The sequence below is a fragment of the Podarcis muralis genome, chromosome 5 (assembly GCF_964188315.1).
Source record: "Podarcis muralis chromosome 5, rPodMur119.hap1.1, whole genome shotgun sequence".
NCBI lineage: Eukaryota > Metazoa > Chordata > Lepidosauria > Squamata > Lacertidae > Podarcis > Podarcis muralis.
The window spans coordinates 46,473,336-46,495,656 of record NC_135659.1 but is presented as its reverse complement, the minus strand read 5'-3'; the positions used below and the strand labels follow the sequence as shown (position 1 = coordinate 46,495,656).

General features: G+C 39.8%; 2 protein-coding genes across 3 annotated transcripts in view; one reads left to right on the top strand and one right to left on the bottom strand.

Annotated features, from left to right (window-relative positions):
- RNF11 (ring finger protein 11) overlaps positions 1-18,982 on the top strand; it is a 35,709-nt gene extending 16,727 nt beyond the window's left edge. Inside the window, exons 2-4 of one of the 2 annotated variants that reach the window (XM_028733516.2) lie at positions 7,389-7,558; positions 16,178-16,301; positions 18,411-18,982. In XM_028733516.2, the coding sequence (XP_028589349.1) occupies positions 7,389-7,558; positions 16,178-16,301; positions 18,411-18,488 (372 nt within the window). In that variant the 3' untranslated portion in view covers positions 18,489-18,982. Of the gene's footprint in view, positions 1-7,388; positions 7,559-10,111; positions 12,771-16,177; positions 16,302-18,410 lie in introns of those variants that run through there. The other variant, XM_028733517.2, reaches the window with a different exon arrangement.
- Positions 13,717-22,321, bottom strand: part of TTC39A (tetratricopeptide repeat domain 39A) — a 49,988-nt gene continuing 41,383 nt past the window's right edge. Inside the window, exons 16-18 of the mRNA XM_028733514.2 lie at positions 20,917-21,031; positions 18,787-18,903; positions 13,717-16,022 (exon numbers count right to left, since the gene is read on the bottom strand). Coding sequence (XP_028589347.2) covers positions 15,905-16,022; positions 18,787-18,903; positions 20,917-21,031 — 350 coding nt within the window. The 3' untranslated portion in view covers positions 13,717-15,904. The remainder of the gene's footprint in view (positions 16,023-18,786; positions 18,904-20,916; positions 21,032-22,321) is intronic.

Sequence of the window (22,321 nt, the reverse complement as noted above, 5' to 3'; positions counted from 1 at the left end):
TTGATTCTGTTTGTGCAACCCCAGTATCATCCAAAGAAGCTGATAAACTGTTGGTTGTAGAGCAACTTTGCAGAAATGTTGAAATAATGTACTTTTCTGTTCTGAAGGTAGTCTGATCATCAAGCCAGTTTTTAAAAAATGCATACTGTTAAGAAGGGGGTGGAATCATGGATCAAATCCAGGCTTTCTTGGAAAGATCCAGGCTTTCTAGAAATCAACATTCTAGATACATTTCAAATGGGCTTAGGTCCGGTTTTGGCACAGGAACTGCTTTGCTCACCCTGTATGAAGAAATCTATTGAGAGAGACAGGGAAATGTAGTGATGTTAATTCTCCTTGACCTCTCAGCAGCTTTTGACACCATCAAAGCACAGTTATTGGGTTTCTCCAAGCCAATTTGTTCTAGAGTCCCTGAATCAAGGTTGGCTAACTCTGTGATCCTTCAGATGTTGTTAGACTTCAACTCCCATTAGCCCAACCACTGATCAGCAATGATGGGAATTACTGCCCAACAACACCCGAGTGTTCATAGGTTGGCCACTCTTGTCCCATGTTATGATACTTGGAAGGTAGATTTTATGCTTAGTAAGAGAGTTGTATCTGAGGTTTCAGATATAGTTCTGTAAAAGTGAAAGACGATGATTAAATCTAAACAGTCAAGGAAGTAAAAAGGTAAAGGTACCCCTGCCCGTACGGGCCAGTCTTGCCAGACTCTAGGGTTGTGCGCTCATCTCACTCTATAGGCCGGGAGCCAGCGCTGTCCGCAGACACTTCCGGGTCACGTAGCCAGCGTGACAAGCTGCATCTGGCGAGCCAGCGCAGCACACGGAACGCCGTTTACCTTCCCACTGGTAAGCGGTCCCTATTTATCTACTTGCACCCGGGGGTGCTTTCGAACTGCTAGGTTGGCAGGCGCTGGGACCGAACGACGGGAGCGCACGCCGCCGCGGGGATTCAAACCGCTGACCATGCGATCGGCAAGTCCTAGGCACTGAGGTTTTACCCACAGCGCCACCCGCGTCCCTCAAGTCAAGGAAGCAATGACCCTCTAATATATTGCATGCAAGGGAACTGCAGTGGTTCCGTTCCTGCTTCTTGTTGTATACATACTTCTGCAGCGTGGTAGCATCTATCAAAACACTGGAATAGTCTGGGTGCCATTCTACTTAGGAAGCAGTTTATGTGAGGCAAATTTCTACACAGCTTAGCCAATTTTAACAATGTTGGCATAACCCTCACTCTTCACTGAAGTAGCTTCCAATGTGGAATGAGCTACTGGTTCCATTTCTCATAGTTACCATGTCACAAATATGGAGAAACAGCCTGTGGCCTGATTCATGTGCTACTTCGGCTGTTTGATTTGGCTTGTTCTCTCCTGCCTGAAGTGACACAAGCACTGGCTGATGGAAGAGTTGGTGGCTGGGGTGGAGGAGAGGAGCAAGCAAACAGCAGTAGTAAATAAACTGTTAAGGAAGGAAATACTTTCTCCCGTTTACAGGGTAAAATGATGCCACTCTATCCCATTGGCTTCGTGGTAAAGCCAGTCCTGCCAGGCAGTGTTTAATTTGGCTGCTTTGCACAATATTTTGTATTGCCCAGGCAAGGCTGCTGTTAACAGGAATGGTTTCTTCAGTCCAAGAAGCAATCTCTATAAATCTACAGTTAATATGCAAGGCAGGTGGAAGCATGAACAGACTTCCATAGAAAGGCTGCTGGGATTTGGAAGGAAGCAGGGATTAAGCGGGGGCCACATCCATTGTTGTAGTATTGTTCATTGCCCCTTGGAAATGAGTTATTTTTGCAGCTTTCTCAAGACAAATGCTTTTGACTTCCAGACCAGGCTGTGCAACCTTTCTGCTGTCCTCGGCAAACACAGCACTTTTTCAATTTGCAGTGCTTAAAATTAACATTTTTTTCTAGTGTGTAAATCGTGACTTATTGGATTTTCAGGAGTAGCTCCTGATAACAATGAATTTTATGCAGACCCTTCCCTTCTTCCACTTCAAAACAAAACAACTTTCTAAGGATGCATTCAGACCAGCACTTCTGTTTATGCAACTGCTTCTGATACTCCACACCACATCCTGTGAATCTTATCGCTGTTTGCACTCTGCTTCCTGAATTTTTTATTCTCACAAAAGCTTGTACCTCATTAAAGAGGTACAAGCTGGGGTTGTCCATGTGGAGCACCTTGGGGATTTGGGTCTGAACTATACAGCTGCATGTTCTTTTCCAATGAGGCTGAATATGGGACTTTTGCCAGATAAAATGAAATTTATCACACCTGGTAGGGACAGGAACCAAGTGAAGAGCAGCACTCATGAGCCACTAAACTCATCAGGCTGAACTGTACCCTAAGACATTATCCTGGAATGAGGGAGCATGCTGTGCAATAATTGAAGTGCAGAAATCAGTTGCTTGTAACAAGGAGCTTTATGCTTCATTAAAATAATTATTATTTCTTGCTCTTCACTTAATTCTTTTTTGCCAGTTTCCAGAATTTTCATTGGATGAATTCATTGGATGAATACCCCATTGTCTTGGGGTAATTCATATTTTTTTAAATGCAGAAATTTAATGAAGTTTATTGTAGTTGTATGTTGGGAAAGATTGAGGGCACAAGGAGAAGGGGACGACAGAGGATGAGATGGTTGGACAATGTTCTTGAAGCTACGAACATGAGTTTGACCAAGCTGCAAATGCAGTCAGCATTCAGCAATACAAAAAAAATAGATTTTATTATTTTTACCTTTTAAAGATTAGGTATGAGTTTAGATTATAGGAAGAGAAAAAAAGTATACAGTCTCGAGACATGGAAAGAATCACAATTATGTAAATAACACAGAGATAGATAACTATCTACACAGAAATTTATTTGTGGCTTAGTGGTTTAGTGCAGGACCCTGTGTGAATCCAGCCACACATTTGAGATCAACAGACGTCCTCTTGCACATCCCGTTGCTTTGTCGGGTAGGGAAGTTATGCATGGTCAGGTATTTTCAGTAGTGGCACCTGCATTACTTGGTTCCCTCTATCACTTAGCAGAAACCCCTTAGATATTTTTTTATATATAAGGTAAAGGTAAAGGGACCCCTGACCATTAGGTCCAGTTGTGACCAACTCTAGGGTTGCAGCGCTCATCTCGCTTTATTGGCCGAGGGAGCCGGCGTACAGCTTCCGGGTCATGTGGCCAGCATGACTAAGCCGCTTCTGGCGAACAAGAGCAGCACACGGAAATGCCGTTTACCTTCCCGCTGGAGCAGTACCTGTTTTATCTACTTGCACTTGACATGCTTTCGAACTGCTAGGTTGGCAAGAGCAGGGACCGAGCAACGGGTGCTCACCCCGTCGCGGGGATTCAAACTGCCGACCTTCTTATCGGCAAGTCCTAGGCTCTGTGGTTTAACCCACAGCGCCACCCGCGTCCCTTTTTTATATATAGTGGTATATAATATTTTATAAATAAATATGGGACAGAAGGTAAAGAAAGTAATGCTGTTTGGACACAGCAGCTTATGTAGGTTGATGTCTTCCTGCTTTTTTCTGTGTTTTGTTACTTTTTTAGCCAATGCTGTAGCAGAATGCTGTTTATTGGATACCAATTTATGTTTTATTGGTTTATGGATTTTTAGAGGATTGTAAACTGCTCTGGGGACTGTTATGATTGAAGGTGCAGGATGAAAGCTATTTAATAAAATAACTTAAGTCACATATAATATTGTAAGTTATAAATGATAATTTACAGGAAAATGCAGTAAGTTTAGAGTTCAAAGCAGAGCCCTCAAAGTAATCTGTGAAGCTGGTATATCTGATTTATAGGCGAACTCAGTCTGAGGGTCCTCTTGTGGACCCCAGCCCCCTGAGGTGAGTCAAGTGGCAGCCAAAGGGGGCCCTTTCCTTGGAACTTTCTAAGCATGTTTGCTAGGTACCACCTTTGTTGTTTTTAAGTGCCAGATTGTCCTGTTCCCTCACACTTCATCTGCTTGTTTATTGCTGTGGTTTGCCATTCTTTAAAGATCATGTTATAAGCAATCTTTTTTTGTGGCTGCATTTATTGTGGCTAGGGGCCTCAAAAGCCAGCAGTGGTCTGGGCCTCGCCAGGCCTCTATTCAACCATCAACATTAGGTGGTTAGGGTTATGCTCACAGTTATGAAAATTGTAGAAAAAAGCTCTCAAATTGCAGTCTTTTATTTATAGTAGACAACAGCCACCCTAAGGAACTAGGTTTGGGTAAACAAAAGAAGGTAAAACAATATATCTTTTTAAAAATCAAGATTGGTATTTGGGTTTTCTTTGGTATAATATTGTACATCAATATGCCCAGGAAAATGTTTTTGTAATCATGATAGATGTTTTTAATGGTGGGGGTAAGAAAAATGACTACCCTTCAATTTTTATAAAGTTCACTATACAGTTTTTGTTTGTTTTTTAGCTATATCCCTATCCTGCCTTGCTCTGCTACATACCTAGTCTCCACAACAGAGCCCAAGAGTGGTATGTTTCAGGGCAAACTCCCTTCTAGTTTGTTTCCAGGTGTCAAGATTAGGCTCTTTCTGTCTTCTTGACTATGCTTTTGTGTTTTGATAGCATATACTTTCTTTCAATTTTAGTTACTGCATGCAAGGGTTCAAGCTCATATGTCTTACAGGAGTAAAAGACAGAATTCTCTTCTCTGTTGTGATCTAGAAGCTCTAATTCTAAATATTTGAAGCAGCTCAATGGGCCACAATCCAGCCTAGAATGGTCTCCTTGAGCCAACAAATTTTGAGCACACCAAAGTCAGTGCAGTCTGACAATCAGTATACCTATTTTTAACTAGTATTTGTGGCACAGCACAATATCAGTTGGTCAGACAACACACTTGAACAGCAATTAGAATATTTTCTGATTTTTTTAAATATAAATCATGCTGAACATTGTATCAATTTATTAAACAGAATAAAGTAATCTTCAGATTATCTTTATCCAAGGATTAGTAGTTACCACTGACCTCTTTTCAAAGTATTATAATATCATTATTAATGGTTATGCTGGCTGGGGCTGATGGGAATTGTAGTCCAAAAATCCAGGAGAGCACCTGGCTGTGGATGGCTGAACTAGCCACTTGAAGAGTATTTATTATTTTTCATAATTTAACCTCTTTCTTAACACTAGAAAACTTAACATTAACTATGCATGCTATGAAGTTTGCTCTTTATCAATTTCCCCCATACCACACATAATTGCATATACCTCTATCATTTCTCTTCCCACACCCTTTACTCACTTTCCCCACTAAAGCAACACGTTTAACATAACCTTTCCTCTCCAGCCCCCAAAACATTTTGGTTCTCAATTTAGCACTTTTTCAGGTCAATGATATCTTTTAGGTATGGCAAGCAGAACTTGAACATAGTATTTGTATAATGGTAGTATTATGATATAAGCAATTTTATTTTCAATCCCTTTCTTTCATGGGATTCTAATTTTCATAGCTGCTGCACACTGGGTTAGCATTTTCATTGATCTAGTTCCCCTAAGCCCAATATCTCTTTCCTAGTCAGTTGCCAATTAGCATAATTGTGAAGTGGTTTTGTGTTTTTTACCTTATCATGTGTTACTTTATACTTGCTCTCCCCCCCATGTAACTTCTTACATAGAATCCACATTTGCCATTTAATGCCATTGCATCCAGGATTGTAGATGAGGTCTCCCCTTAACCACAACCTGTAACCCCAAAACATTGGTTAAGGAGGAGAGCGCTTATCACAGTTGTGGGTCTGTACAACATGCTGAGCCAAACCTTGGCTTGGCTGGGCTGCCACCCATCTATCACCTAAAAAGACCAGGGAGGAGCAAAATCTACTCCTCGCAAACCAGCATGTTTGCACTAAGCCATGGTTTGGCTTAGTGTGACATGCAAATGTGGCTGGCATGCTGCAAAATGCACAGACCTGCCCCCATTGCATCCAGTTTGACCTTTATTATTGAATATTGCTGTCCTCTAATTTGGTTTCTTATTTGCAAAAAGGGATGGAAGATACTCAATAGATACACCCCTGTGAAATAACATACACTAATTGTCCAAAGATAAAAAAGGGCTTCTGAATGATAAATGAAGGGCACAAAGAAAAGTGGAATGGGGAAGTCTCCATTTTACAGTCCGTAAGCGCCTTCTGCTGAAGATTAACAGATGTCCATCTGGCAGCTCTCATGTATCCATTTGTTCATAGCTTTGGGGGGGGGGCGTCGGGGATTAAGTGAAACTAGGAATCCCTTCCATTAGTAATTGGTCTTTAAAAAATCACTGCATGGTAACCTGCCATTTACATACAGCATAAATGTGGGAAGAGGGGTGAATCAAAGGGAAGCCTTTTACAGGAACTGTTCTGAGGAGTTGGCTGTTCAGTATAGAAGATGCTGAGTGTTATATGTGTGCTAATGCAGTGTGTTCAGATAGATTATGTGATTATTCACAGTGTGCATACATACTGGGTATGGATGGAAGAAAACCAAAAATGCAGCCCACAGTGAGTCAGCTAAAAATCATAATTGCACAGAGGTGCATTTTATCCTTGCCCACGTGCAGCTCTTCTGTTGCTTTGTGGCAACACAGTTGTGTCTCAACACTGAAACTACAGTGATGTGGTTGTGCAAATGACCCTGTACCTGTGATTGTTGAGATGGCACACCTTGGCCAGGAAACTTACAGGTGATGTAGCTGCACTAACACCACACAAAAAGGAGTATGTATTTGAGATATTGCTACAATAAATGTGCCTGGAGATTTTATAGAGACTTTCACTTAAACTTTTAAAGTGTGTGTGTGTGTGTGTGTGTGTGTGTGTGTGTGTGGTGTTTTTTCCATTTAAATAGAACTAGTTGTATTGTCTGGGCACAAGGGTATTCAAAAACTTTCAGTATTGCAGATGTTTGAGTGGTCTGTTACATTTCATTTCTATGAAGCTAACTTACATCAAGTTACTGTCTGTTTTAAGCAGATGATGAGATTGGTGTCAAGTAATAGTTAAAATATATAATTTTCTCTGTATTGGCAGGCCATATGTTCATCAATTAGCCAGCCTGCAAGCATAATTTTCCAATTCTCATGTCATACTTATGCATTTGTTTTAACTAATCCATAGGCAACTAATGGAAACAAAAGTCAAATTGTCTGTACAGAGAACATCCTACAATAGATCCATGCCAGCTTCCCAGCAATGATGGCACTGCAGTTTGCCCCATTTTATGGCTTATAAGACTAAAAAGGAGAATGAAGTGTTACACACATTTCCTCCCAAAAAGAAAGAAGTTTAAATTTCCATATACTGTGAAGTCCATTTCTATCATTACTTTAAAACTGACAAAGCAAATGCATTTGTTTTCATTTTCTTTCTTTTAATTTTAGGAACAGGTTCCAGTTCCAGTTTACCATCCAACTCCCAGCCAGACCCGCCTAGCAACCCAGCTTACAGAAGAGGAACAAATTAGGATAGCGCAACGAATAGGCCTTATACAGCACCTGCCGAAAGGAGTCTATGATCCAGGAAGAGATGGTTCTGAGAAAAAGATCAGAGAGTAAGTGCCATTTTTTGTGGTAACATCACTTATGTAAATACATGAAATAGCTGCACTAAAAGCAATTACTTATCAGTTTTCATCAATGTGTAAGTTGCTTCTCATCAGAATAATTGTTGCAAAGAAGAAATTAGATAATGCAATATGTGAAAACATCAGAAAAATCCACAAAATACGATAGAAGAAAAATCTCATAGATCAGATAAAGTTAAGCAAATCCACCACAGGCTTTGCTGAATAAGAATTATCTTGCAGTGATAAGGAACCACAAAGATGTAGTTGTTCATGCTACCAGGGGAAGGTTGTGCCACTACTGAGAACACCCATATTCTCAGTCTTCTTCAGAACCTTTTTGACATAGGCTGCTTCCAGGCAGTAATTTATTGTGGAATTAGTGCTGCTCATGCATGCTAATTTTTTCATGCATTCCATGTGACATTGTCAAAACAATCCCAGCCCATTACTCCCCTCACTTTATAAACTGGATTTTCACCACCATAGAAAATCATGTAAGTATTATACATCTGCAGCCACTAATGGCGTAGATGCTTGTTAGTGCATTTTTTGGATGAGTGATTTCTTAAATATAAAATGCTGTTTCAATAGGCGACCTGTAATTCCGGACCCCTATTTCTGTTTACCCCAAACCTGCACACAAGCTAGCCACCCAGAGAATTTGAGTGTAGCTGTTTTCATCAGTGCTGTAACCTGATGAGGAGGAACACTTGCAGTATTGCCTCAGGCTGCATATACATACAATCACTCTTATTTCTTCCTTGCCTAACCACAGAGATCTTGCACAAGACTTCAGTAATTTTTTTTTAACCCAACTCCTCCACTTTGCCCACTGTGAAATAAGGCTGGCAATATTTGCTCTTAAACACTACTCGGAAATTTGGAGCAATGTGTAACTGAAGCCTTCTGTGCCCCATCTCACACTATTAGATGGTACCCCAGCTCTCTTGTGTAAAATCTGGATCCAAAACCAGTAACCCTAATCCAGTTGGGTTTGTCATGCCGATTTCTGAGGGGTTCCTGGCAAAGTGGGGTGGCGGGTGGCACATAGGTGTCACAGCTGAGTAATGACTGAAGAGGATGGACAACCTAGTGGATACTGTGAGCCAGTCCTCCACACAGCAGCCATGACATCATTTTTGTCTAATTCACAATGGATTAATTAAGAAACTGGGTTGCCCTTTCTGGTTGCAAAAAGATACTCCTAATTAAGGTCCAACATTGCCTGCTGATCTTTGAAGGTGGCCCTATAGGGAAGGTCAAATCAAGTGAATATAGTAGTAAGTTTGTTTCCAGGAAGACCTCCCTCTGCTACCAAGAAACTTCATAAGGCAGCAAGCAGTTTCCCTCCACATGTCTCCTTCACACCTGTACAGCTCAGTGCTCCTAGTAATTGGATATGCTCTTTCCGTAATGGCACTACAAGGCAAACACACTTATAAGGAAAAAAACTCATGCTGTGGGTATTTCTAGACTGAATTTGAGTTATATTTTGCTTTCCTTCATGGCTCAAAGCAGCTTGCAACTTTAAGGTATTACCATAGAAAATGATTCCAGAGTAAGCTACAAAAGAGTCACAATAAACTTTGGACCACCAGGGGGGAAAATATCAAGAGTTGTATCTAGCATTGCCTGTGCAGAGTTTCTCTCATGTAATGGAGCTTCTTCCCACCCCACCTCCCTCAAAATCTCCTGAGCTTCCTCCCACCTTCTGGAGCAGATGGAGGGGGTGTGGAGGCTGCAAGGGAAAGTTCTGTTAGACAAGCAGAAGTCTGCTCTGTTAGTGGAACAACAAGTGTTTGATATGGCTCCAAATCTACAGGAGGGAAAGACCTTCCTTAGGGCCAACCAAAAGACCACCAAATAGTGGTCAAGTTTCTGAGTTCTGTATAGCATTTCATGATGCTGAATGTTAAGCAGAAAAAGGAGTAAGAAAAAAGTTGGCATGATAATATTGCCATGAAATTTGCAGTTATAACAGCCTTAGAGTTCTGCTGACTTATTTGGATTAGCCTCTGCTAACTGATTTCAGGTTACATCAGTGGTTGCTGGGGGAAAAAATGTTCATGACTGTTAGGTTCAATACCTTTTATTTTCAAAAAATAGCACTATCTCCAACATTAGGCATAACACATGCATGTTCCCTGTGAGATAAAATGTAGAAGTAAAAAAGAGAAACAAAGTAGTTTTATATTAAAACTATAGATTAATTTTAGGTGCTGCATCAGATATAAGCAAGTGCAGTTTCCATTCACTTATTCTATTACTTAGCAACTTGTGGATATGAAACCCCTGCAAAAGGTATGGTTCTATAAGCAAACATAGAAATCAATAATAGTAAAACCAGAGAATATTCAAAATTATTTAGGAAGGTTCTACATCTCTAAATTTTAAATGTTAATAAGCTAATCTATTTGTTTTAGCGGACGGGTGCTTCAGCAACAAGCATTTCCCCTTATGCTTTGGTAAGAGGTGGGCAGGTTAATATTTCAGCTGAGTTCAGATTCTCTCCATCTTGTTTCCTTTTTTCCTTTCTAGATGTGTGATCTGTATGATGGACTTTGTTTACGGGGACCCTATCAGATTCCTGCCATGCATGCATATTTACCACCTGGACTGTATAGATGACTGGTTGATGAGATCTTTCACGTGTCCTTCCTGCATGGAGCCAGTTGATGCAGCACTGTTGTCCTCCTACGAGACTAACTGAGCCAGAGCTTCTCTTCTGACCTGTCACGGAAACCATCCACTTTAAAGGGGTTTGATCCTTTGCCATCTGCCCAAAGAACCAGGGATTAGGAAACGAAATCATGCACAATAAAATCTCATTTCTTAAGAATAAAGAAATATCCTGAATAGCAGACAGAGGGAGGGAGGGAGGGAAGGAAGGAAGGAAGAAGAAACACATTTATAGACTATAGAAAAAGTAGGAAGTTATTTTTATGTAAAGCCTTGATCCAGTGCTTACAAATAGTTGCTCCTTAAGAAAGCCTGTTAGCACACCCATACAGAAGAACTGTGTGAATAATAAAATATGTTAAAAATTAAATTGTGTGGATGCAGCCCACCAGGAAGTTTTCTGTTCAAGCTTCTTTGAGATGAATGACAAGAATACTATTGGGGAGGTGTGTGTGTGTGTGTGTGTGTGTGAGAGAGAGAGAGAGAGAGAGCGTGCGATAAAAAGGAGAAAGGGATGCTGGAGTATCCTTTGTCCTAAAGAAAACTGCATTTTTTGTTCAGATTGCTTCACAAGTTCCTGGTATTTGGGTCAATGCTCTATTTACAAAAAAAGCTACATTTTATAACACTGGCACAAAAATAGTTTCAAGCTTGTTTGCACAGTTTTTTTATTCATTGGAAATGGAATCCATTTTGCCTTAGGTCTTCTAAAATAGTGTATTCTTATTTTGGGGCTGGCTCTATGCTTGAAAACCAGTTTATTTATAACATGTTATAAAAGTGCTATATTTTGTTTGCAGTTAGGATTATGTGGACTTTGAGAAGATCTCCTAGCTTGTAAGCAAACTTGAGATGCACTTTTTTCTATATGAGACATTTTAATGTGACAATATTAAAAGAAAACCAACACAAACCAGTATTTGCCTTTCTAGTGTTTCCTTTCATCATTTTCTTTCTAAACAGAGTGCAGAATTCAAATACTAAAATTGATCTTACATTTATTAAGTTAAAATGGAGCATGATGAGGACAAGATAAAGATCACCCTGCATCTCAAAAACACAATTTGTTGGGGATGCATTCTTTTTTAAAAAGTTTCATCTTGGATCATATAAAAAAAATACTGCATCTCTTGTTTTTGTACTTCTTAGATTCTCAAGACCATACTGTGTCTCGGTCTCTGTGTATTAAGTGTACCTTTGGTATTCTTTTGGTTGACATAGTAGTCTATTGGCAGATATTAAAATATTCTATATTTTATGTTTTATATGCAAAATTCATATTTGGCAAATAATTACATAAAACTGATCAAGTTAGTGATCCTACGGCTGGTAAGGGTTGTTCCAAGTATTTACATTTATGAAACTAAAAAGCAAAGTGATGTGCTTGATAGAGGCAGTCTTGCAGAGAGGGTAGTTGAAAAAAAATAAAAATCCACTTAGGATGTGGAGTTTTGTTCTCTTAAAACATTCTTTAATGTGACCTTTATACTTTTGACTTAAAGCCAATATGTTGAAATGTCTTAGTTTAGCATGAGATGCAGGCAATGTATCAAGGACTGTTCTGATTGTTTTGGCTACATGATTCGAAGAAACTGTATGTAAACAACTACTGCACTGAAGACTATGTCTACAGTATAAGCACTGCAGACTGTAAGCAAGCATTCACCTAACAAATTCCATCAGCGGAAGCTGTACACAAGGACTAATGCAACAGGGCTTTCACCCCTCTCCTCACCCCATGCTTCCTGAAATTGGCTCTGGATGTTTGTCAGGAGACCCCCCAGAACAGCATGCAAGGGGAGGAGAGGGAGGCTTGTTCCATCTGGCAAGCTGAAATGCTTGGGCTGATGGTAAGATCAGAAGAGCACAATGTGGAATTCCTCTGTCAATGCTATAGAATAGAGCAATTACATGTAAAATAATTTCTACAGGAGTAGTTGGCAGATTGCAAAAGTATCCACTAACCTGTGGAAGATGCTGTATAAGTCACTGTAGACTATTTCCATTCAAATGCCTTCCATATCCCATGGTGTGTAGTGGTGTATACACAGCACCTATGCAAGCAGCCTTTCCTATTTGTTTTGTTGGACAAGGCAGACTCGGGCATACTCCAAATTGCCCTTGTAAGTGAAAAGAACAAAGGCTGGGAGGACTTCAGTGTTTGCATCAGAATCGACATACCTGCAAAAGACTGCTGGATTGGGATAGTTGTTAAAGTATAAATGGTGCACTGTTGGAAGAAAGTAACTAGCAGTATACAGTCTTGGGTTGATTTGCATTGCAAACCTTTTCCAGTTCCCCTCCTTTAATGCAGCTATTCTTAATTACAGGAAGTAAATCTGAGAAAGAAAAATATGAAGTTGTGCAATATTTTCAGTAGTAAATCATACTACCTTTCTTATCATTCCACCTGTTGTTTTCCATATATGTTGATGTCTATCTTGTCAAGTATTATAGCCAGACTTTTCTTCTTTTACCTTGGATTGTTAAATCGACAAATGAACACTTTTTAAACACCTTTTTCTTGTTCATTGTTGTTTGTTCCCAAGATTTTTTTTAAAAGACAGAGGCAGGGAATGTTATGAGAAAGTGAGTTGTAACTGGTTTTCCCAACTTAATTTCACAAACCTCCTACTTTTTATTAAGCTATTTATTAAAATATTAAAGGGTTAAAATTGTAAGAGACTTTCAAAAGAACATGCTAAATACGCCTTGTGGCCTTTTATTCAAATACCAAACCAATTTTATATAAATTGATTTTAAACCCTCATAGTTTCATAACATATTCAGTGCTTTTTTTTTCCTGGGGGAGACGAGAGGTATGCATACTCCTAAGTTTGGCCTCACTGAGGGGCAGTATTTCAATATGAATAGGAAAATGAGAGTACCCTCTCAACATTTTTTTTTTATAGAAAAGTAGCACTGGATAGATTTAAGTTTAACTTTTGTTCTAAAACTCTATCGTATGATCCTCTGGCTAAAACAAACTATTGTAAATATGAGTTGTACATTACATGGAAAGTAAATCATTTCTTTATATGCCATGTTTCATGGCAAAGTATCATTAAAACAACACTGCAAAAATAAAGGCATTATAACATTATTTTTTTCAATTTTTTTCCAAATGGAAAAAAATGAAAACATTATGACATTAAAACACCAACAGTTAATGCAAAACAGAGCACCATATATTTAAAAGAACTTGCCTGTTCCTCCATGAGAACTGCCAAATTGTGAATTGGATCTTTCAGGGGGAATGCAACAAGTTTAAATAGGTAGAAGTAAATATCAACCATATTGCAAAGGGGAATTTGAGGTTGTTTGAATGCTCTTGGTAACAAAGGAAGACCACTGAAATTTGACAAAAATATTGCATAAAGACCTGTAATAGAACATTGGGTGTGCTATTTAATATGTCATACCTACTGTAAAATAAAAAAAAAAATCTAATGGGACATTAGCAATTCAACAGACCATTAAGCTTTCTTTATTGCTGGGTGTTAAGAGGATATGAACAAGGGATGAAATTTACAAAAATCTATGACAATTAGGTGAATCTACAAAACTTCCCAAATTATTCTACAAAAGCTTATTGTTTTTCAGATTGTAGCTTAAGCAACATCGCCTCTAACCTTACGCTTAAGTATGTATTAAATATGTGTTTAATACTATTAGAAGTTATAAAGCAATACTCCTGCACAACCTTCATCAATTTCAACAGAACATTCAAGTTTAGTTTAGTTTCCTGAATAGGCATAACTTTCAAAAGTTACTTGCCTATAAGTTCTATTAAAAACAATGGAATTATGGAACTATACTGTTACCATCTTAAACATCCAAAATTAATGGTAAATTCCACTGAACTCATTAGGATTTACTTATCAATCTGTAGATGTCCAAGCTGTCATTTCCATTGATTTCAAACAGTCTCCAATGCAACAATTAGGTTTTCCTGAATGCTGCTGGAAGTCTATTCAGCAAGAAGGGTATTTTGAAAAGAAGGGGAGGGGGGGGGGAGTATAAGGGAAGACATGATACATACAACAAAAATACGAAGAACAGCTAGCTTGATTTTGTGCTTTTTATAGTTGCACTGTACACATATTCTGCATCCAATATAAAGAGTCTTTAGTATACTGTATTGAGAAAAGATTAATAATGCCTACTCAGCGAAAAGGTTCTCTGGTATATATTAGTTTCGCATTGAGAGAAATCAGCCACATGTGAAATCTATGTTTTCAGTTTTCTACTGAAACTAAAGAAAGGTGAAATTTGAAATAACACAAATCTATTTGACACACCCCATAAGAAAGTCCTGCAAGTAACAGAAATGCAGTAACAAATCATCCCCCTACTGTACAACAGAATGTGTCAAACTTCCTGCCACCTTAAATCTATAGTGGGTACATTGTTTCTGCAATGTAGCTTCTAACCCTGCTCCAGGAAATTGGTGACATCCAGAACCTATGGGCATTCTGTAGTACCACAGAGGGGCTGATCAATATGTGCAGTCCTATCAAAATAGTAGCCACTGATGTAGCCAATCAATTGTTTGGTAAGAAGGGAAGAGTGAATCCAACCATCTGCCAAAGAGGTCATTGGTGCTCTCTAAATTTCTAGCAGACCGCCCCCCCAAAAAAAAGTTCCAGCAGCTAGTTAAAGAGGAAGGACTGCATGATTAACACTCTCCCAAATGATATGGCTAATCCAAACTGGACATGCTCCAGTTCAAAAGATCCTGTACTGTAAAATGGCTTATGAATGTTCACAATGCCTCCAGTAGAATATTAAAACAGGAGTAGCCAACTTGGCACCTTGATGTTGCATCATCATCCCTGGCCATTGGCTATGCTGGCTGAGACTGATGGGAGCTGGAGTCCCAAGAGCTGGAGGGCACCATGCTGGCAATCCCTGTTCCAAATCATATGCCACTTTAGGGGGGAAATCAAATAACCATGTGCTGCTCAACAAAAAGAGTAAACCAACACTAAACTTCTTGAAAAACTCCAGTTTTCTTAATGCAGTCTAAATGTGACTTTTGCATCAGAAAGAGATTCTGGTTTATTTACTTTGGTTATTTCAACATTGATAACTCTTTCAAACTGGTAAGCATCAGCACGTTGCAACTGGATTTTGGCTGCATTGGTAATTTGTTGGCATCTTGAGTGTTAGCAAAATAGAATACATTAGAAGAGGAAAAAATGAAAGCGAGCTTAAAGAACAGTACATTATAATATTAAACCTGAATCAAAGGTTATTAATTGGTTGTTCCTTCTATCAGGAAAACTATTACCTCATTTAAAAAGTAGTTTAAAAAAATTCAGTCTATGTAGAAAATAAACGTTATATTCATAACCAAGTGTGATCTAGGTATTTGTCAGCAACTCTATAGAGTTCATGATTTCATCCGTTTAAATATTCTTTGCCAAATTAATGAACATGGACATCTTATTTAAAAAACTTATAAAGAAAGTAAGTCACATCTGTATATATTATAAACAGTCGTGGAATGAAATACTGGTTTGTTAACCCCTCAGTATTTTTAAATTAAATACGTTTTGTGCTAAACTTGACAAAGTCCACCTTAAAACTACTGCCTGTAATGTCCTCTTGTGGCAGTTTGCATACCAAACAAGATTTCTTTTTTAAAAGTTAACATGAAACCTCCGCTTCCAGAACACCATTTTCTGGAGACAATTTGGCTTGGTGCAAAGCAGCTTGAATTCTGAAGTGTGTTCTTGTTTCCATGGAATAATTCTTATAATTTTGCCTAAAACAAAACAGATATATATTGTGATAGGCACTTAAATATTGCACCTCCCCATCATCATTGTATTGCAATATTTAAAAGAACAATTTTTACAAAGCGAAGGTAGAAAAACCAAACTTAATTCACAAATGTCTTCATTGCTTCCTCTGAAATAGAGACACAGACAACAGGACAATGCATCTCTTTGTAGTTCCAAGTCTTAACATTTCCCTGGAAAATGTATGCTTACTCATCCCTGCCCCCCAGCCCGGAAAACAAAACAGCAAGTCTCTATTACCGGTAAGTGTCCATTATGCAAAAAATGAAGAAATCTAAAGTTCAGAATCCACAAACATACATGAAGGCAACTCTATGTTGCTCTTTTATGGTGAGTATAAAGTGAGAAAAGAAATCTAAACTATCTTCCCCCTCAATACAAAATAAACCCAGAGAGTACATAAATACAAAAATAACATATTTAAGCAATACTGTAAAGTATTATCAAAAAACATAAACCCAATCAATGTATGAAGCACCTTATACAAAATTCAAGCTACTGGTCTAGTGCAATATTATCTGTCTTGATTGACTGAGGTTCACCAGGATCCCAGGCAGAGATCTTTCACAGCCTTGCAATCCAAGTTCCCCTTTAAACTGGGGATGCTTTGGACTGAATCCTCATGCAAAGCATACACTCTGTCACAGAGACAGCTTCAAGGCACTCAGTGGATACACAGGGATTATCCACTTCATCCTTGCAACAGTCTAATGGGTGAGGTCAGGGATCCCATACTTTTTTGGGCCCAGGAGAACATTTGGAAAACAGATGTCATGGGCATCACAAAATGTCCATTTCACAAGAACAAACTGATGTTGCTCAGAGAGAGCACCCCAACAAACATGCAAAACACCTCCACCCACAAAGGTGACTGGCCACTAGCTGTGCCCACCCCTGCTACTCTTCCTTTCCTATTAAAAATGCTTTTGCACTATGGACCCAGAGACATTAAAGGAAGACGGGACAGCTTGTCTTTTCAGCCAGCCCAGTTGCTGCCCAAGGTAAAAATAAACAAACTTAAATCTTAAACAAACTTAGAAGAAAACTTGGAATGGCAAGGGGCCTTGGCAGGGACCCAAGAGTTAACCTGAGAGTTTTATCTGAATGTTGAAGTTAGACTATAGAACTTTGTAACCCAAGTTCAGCACACTAGCCAATACCTCATTTTGGCTCTCTCAGGATTCATATTGTGCAGGCCACAGCATCACTGCTGAAAGTAGCATCCCCATAGGAAGTGCACGCCTTACATTCTCATTTAGGAGTAATTATAATGGGATGCAGTGTCATCACATTACAAGTTTCCCTGCTTACAGCAGCCAAGAAAATGGAGAAATGGGTAGGGATCTCACACAACAAAAGCGTCTCATACGTCTTCCTAGATATCACTGCAAGGAGCTAAGAAGGTAGCTTCAGTGATGAATGCAGCAAGACACAAAATATTTAACATATTGGGCCCTAGGATTTTATTTTCAACTCTACATTAAGTTCATTCAATTAATTAATTAATAATCTGATAAAGCTTGGTGTTTATTTTTCTAGACAGGTTGGCCTTGATATGATCAAGTCCTATAGATATGGCAGTTTTTAAAGTGAGAAAGTGAACATATTTAGAAACTTAACATAAAAAGCTTGGCATACTACACATACAATGTGAGGTGTTTAAAGAAGGGTATCCAATTCTGACTTTTTACTAGTAGAGAGCACTTTTGTTTGTGCAATATGAAATAACTAGTTTTCACTGGTAGCCCCTGCCCTCCCTTCAAAGATGCTTTAGAGGGTTGAAGTGGATGCTCCAGAACACTATGGGGTATGGTGGGAAGCAGAGAAAAATCAGGTACTTCCTGCTAACTCTTAAGGCACCATTGGGTACAACTAGAAAAGAATCCAGGTTTTCAGTTTTACATTATTTATCTTATAATCCATTTTGTGATAGCAAAATTAGAGGTCTCCAAAATGCACCCTTTTTTTTTTAACCCACAATCAGTGTTGAAAAAAGTACCTGAATTGCACCTGTTATTTTTAACCTATGAAGACAGAATTAGGGTGTGTGTTTGTTTACAGCTGCTTTTATTGGCTTCTCTTCTGTCTCAGAACCTGGGTTGTGCTAGTATGTAGATTTAGGTCAGCTAAAGCAAGTCTTGGTTCCCCCACCCCCACATTTTTTAGCAAGCCTTGTTAAAAAGAGTCAGCATGATCACATTCTCTTCCCCAAGCCCATAGGCTCTCCCCTGCTCCATGTTAGTCACTTATTCTCCCCCTACTGGCTAAAGAGGGAAGGAAATAGATTCTTAAGTAATTTAGAAAACAAGCTCAGGATAAATGACAACATTAATATTTCTCTTTTTCCACAGAGAAAACGTTTGGAAGAAAGGAATATTCAAGAAAAGTATTACACAAGCATACAAAACTCATGCCATATTCCTATCTAAGTGTAGAACCTTAAATTTGTCCCTATTGAAATTCAGTGTGTTAAGTTTTGGCCCAGTTCTCCAATCTGTTAAGGCAACATTGGCCAATCTGTTAAGGCATTGGCTACCACACCCAGCTTGATGCCATCTGCAAATTTGATGAGTATCCCCTCAATTCCTTTGTCCAAGTTGTTTAGACAGATGTTGAATAACAAGGGGCCCAGGACGGAACTGTGCAACACTCCACTTAAATAACCACCACTGTTTCAGCCCCCTGCTCTATCTAGTTCTAATAATCAAGTGTTTATTATAGGCTTACTTTGCTCGCTCCAGGATCTTCACAGCGTCTTCTCTTCTGTCTTGGTCCAGGTATAATAAAGCAAGTTCAAGCAGTGCATTTGGAATTAAATAATGATCATACTTTATCTTCTTTTCACTTTAAAGAAGAAATAGCAATTAATGAACAACAGCTTTATCTACAATCAAATAATAAAGTCACTTGATGCTGACACGAATGATTCACATTGTTTGAATGTATCCTAGGTTGTTAAATAATCTACATTTTTGGCACCGAAGAACATCCCATGGCCATTCTTGTATGGCATCATTCAGGCTCCTCAAGATCCTTACTTGACCATAATACCTACAAGCACCTGCACATGGGGCTTTCAGAGTTACACCACAGGTTTGGCCAGAGACTTAATTTTCAGGAAACAAGTCAATGCAGTTATAGCTTCCTTACCATATAATAACAGAACATGGAGTGTCCCATGTTCATCTGTAATTGGGATTGATATTATCTTGCAGTCTGGGGACAGAATTGCAGAGTAAGGGCAATTCTGTGTACAGATACATGTAAAGGTAAAAAAGGTAAAGGTACCCCTGCCCGTACGGGCCAGTCTTGACAGACTCTAGGGTTGTGCGCCCATCTCACTCAAGAGGCCGGGGGCCAGCGCTGTCCGGAGACACTTCCGGGTCACGTGGCCAGCGTGACATCGCTGCTCTGGCGAGCCAGAGCTGCACACGAAAACGCCGTTTACCTTCCCGCTAGTAAGCGGTCCCTATTTATCTACTTGCACCCGGGGGTGCTTTCGAACTGCTAGGTTGGCAGGCGCTGGGACCGAGCAACGGGAGCGCACCCCGCCGCGGGGATTCGAACCGCCGACCTTTCGATCGGCAAGCCCTAGGCGCTGAGGCTTTTACCCACAGCACCACCCGCGTCCCGGGTACATGTACTGTACCCTTGTTTCAATGTAAAGTTTTATGACAGTAAAGGAGTGGTCGAAGCACAGGAAATGCAACTGTTCCCACATTCATTTTCTATTTTGAAGAGTAGAGCATCAGGTCATACAACTGGGGCTCCAGAAGTGCAGATGGATTTCTACATTTTCAGCCTCAGCTTGTAATCAATATCTAAATCAGTCACAGATTCCGAGTCTCCTGGGTGCTGACCTCATCACTTCTCAGCATAGTTAATACATTACTGGCATGAAACGACATCATGATGTCAGGGCAGATATGCTGATTAAGGAAGCCAATTAAACAAGTGACCCCCACTGTAGTCATATATGTGTGATATAACTATGGATCCGCACCTGCATATTTGTACAAATATACATTACATTGCAGGGGCTGGTTATATAGTTTTTGTGCTCCAGGACACAGCTAAATTGTGTTTCTGGCAAAATTTGTGGTATGATGGTTATGTCTCTATTCAACTTGGGCAGGGGATGACTAACCTTTTTTGACCTGAGGCTGCACTGAGGCCTCTGAGGCCTGGCCAACCTTCTGGGGCCTGCATGGCAGTGGTAGGCAGGGCCAAAGTGGCCAATACACATTTACCCACTCATGTGGCAGATGCAGGCAGCCTCTCTCCTATACTCTTCTGTCAATCAGCAGAGGAACAGGAGGAGGGTCTCCTCAATGTTTGAGGATTTTTGTAGAATACTGGAACCTGCTTTGTGGGTTGGATGTGCCTGTGTCATGGACTGGATGCATGCAAAGAAATTGTGGGAGGTGCCAGTTGGGGAACCCCCCGTTTTAATGGGACGAGTTGCTGTGCTCACTAGGCCTCGCCTCCTGAGATGACCTTTTCTTGAATAAAGAGTTAACTTTACTGATGTCGTGTGATTTACTGCTGTCCCACTCCTGACAGACTGCCTCTGTAAAGAGCACTATCAGTGCTGAGTTCCACTGTGACACATAGGCATAATCCTGACCTCTGTTATATCCTGAACATTCAGAGGTGCAAGTTCAACACTTAGGCACATAGTGAGATACAGAAATGTACAACAATTTATAGAACTGCATGGTTGTCCATTAACTACGCCAAACTTTGAAACATCTCTATAGAATCACTTTCCAATGAGAAATGCTCACAGGTTTTGATAAGCTGATGTGGCTCAATATTTCTTATTGCGTTGTCATCTTCTCTAGTTAGGACACTTACTTTAAGTGAATGTAAGTGAAGTGTTCTTCTGCTTCTGAAATCTTGCCAAGGTATTTCAAGCACAACCCTTTCAGTAACTTGATTACACACTGATCATCAACAAACAAATCTGTAGCTGAAAAATAAAGCAACAGGGAGCTGAACTGAGACAATTTTGTAAACTTTGAAAAGGGGGAGAAAGAAACTATTCCATCACAATACACACACACACACACACACAGAGAGAGAGAGAGAGAGAGAGAGAGAGAGCAGCAGCAGCAGCAGCAGCAGCAGCAGCTATCACCAACTTGGTGCCCTCTAAACATTTTGAACTGCAACAGCTTTGCTGGCTGGTGCTAATAGGAGTTGTAGTCCTAAACATCTGGAGGGCACTAGATTGGGGAAAGCTGCCCTATGCCATACATCAAGTGTGACCATAATTAAAGTAGTAACCATCCCACTGCATGTTATCTAAGTATCAGCCTGTTGAGATTTCTCCACAATGATCCTTAAGGAAAGCTTAATGGATTGAATAGTACAACTGAGGTTTAGCACAGTTTAAGCTGAAAAGAAATACAGAACAGATGTGTGATGAGAATATGCAGTTACATCAGTGACACACATACACCATAAATCACCACGTTTTTTGTTTGTTTGTTTTCTACTGCCTCTTTTCACTAATTATGGGGGAAATGGCAATGGTTGCTGGGATCCAAAGTAACATAGGCTTTAAACTTGAGAGAGGGATTTTTTTACTGAACTGAAGTGACTGCTGGTTAGCAAGAGATTAAAGGAGGTTGCTTCTGGCTAACCCATGCTATCTGTAGATAAAAGGCAGTGACACACAAATGCCTACAAGAGGACCTAAAGTTGTTGGGTGAAGGAGAAAATGAAGTGTGCTTGACCCAAATCACTCCACATAAAAGCTAAATGATGTAAGAGAGGAGAGGCAAAAAAATGTCTAGTCATGCAAGCAAAAAAGGGGGGTGTTGCTGACAGGTGTCTCCAAAAATAGAGTCTGGGAAGATAGTGACCTTTCCTGTCTGGTTTCAGTATCCAGTTGGGCATTAGTTTGTCATGTCTGACCGATAATTGGCTATATACAGTTCTTTGCGCCTTGCTTGTTTGCAGCCTTACAGGATACCCTGCTGTGGCCCTTTTACTCCAATTGCCATTGAGAGCAATTGCTACTTACAGAATCATAGAATCGTAGTTGGAAGGGACCCAATGGTCATCTAGTCCTACTTCACAAGGTACAAAACTTCCTACAGAGAGAGCACTTCCTTGTAAGATACTGTACTGCAGAAAGGCCCAGGCGACAATGCACTTATTTTCTTTCCTTTCCTTTTCGCTAAATGTAGTTTGATGCACTGGGAAGAAACTTTTGCGTTGCACCTGCCTATGCTATACTCAGAGTAGACCCATG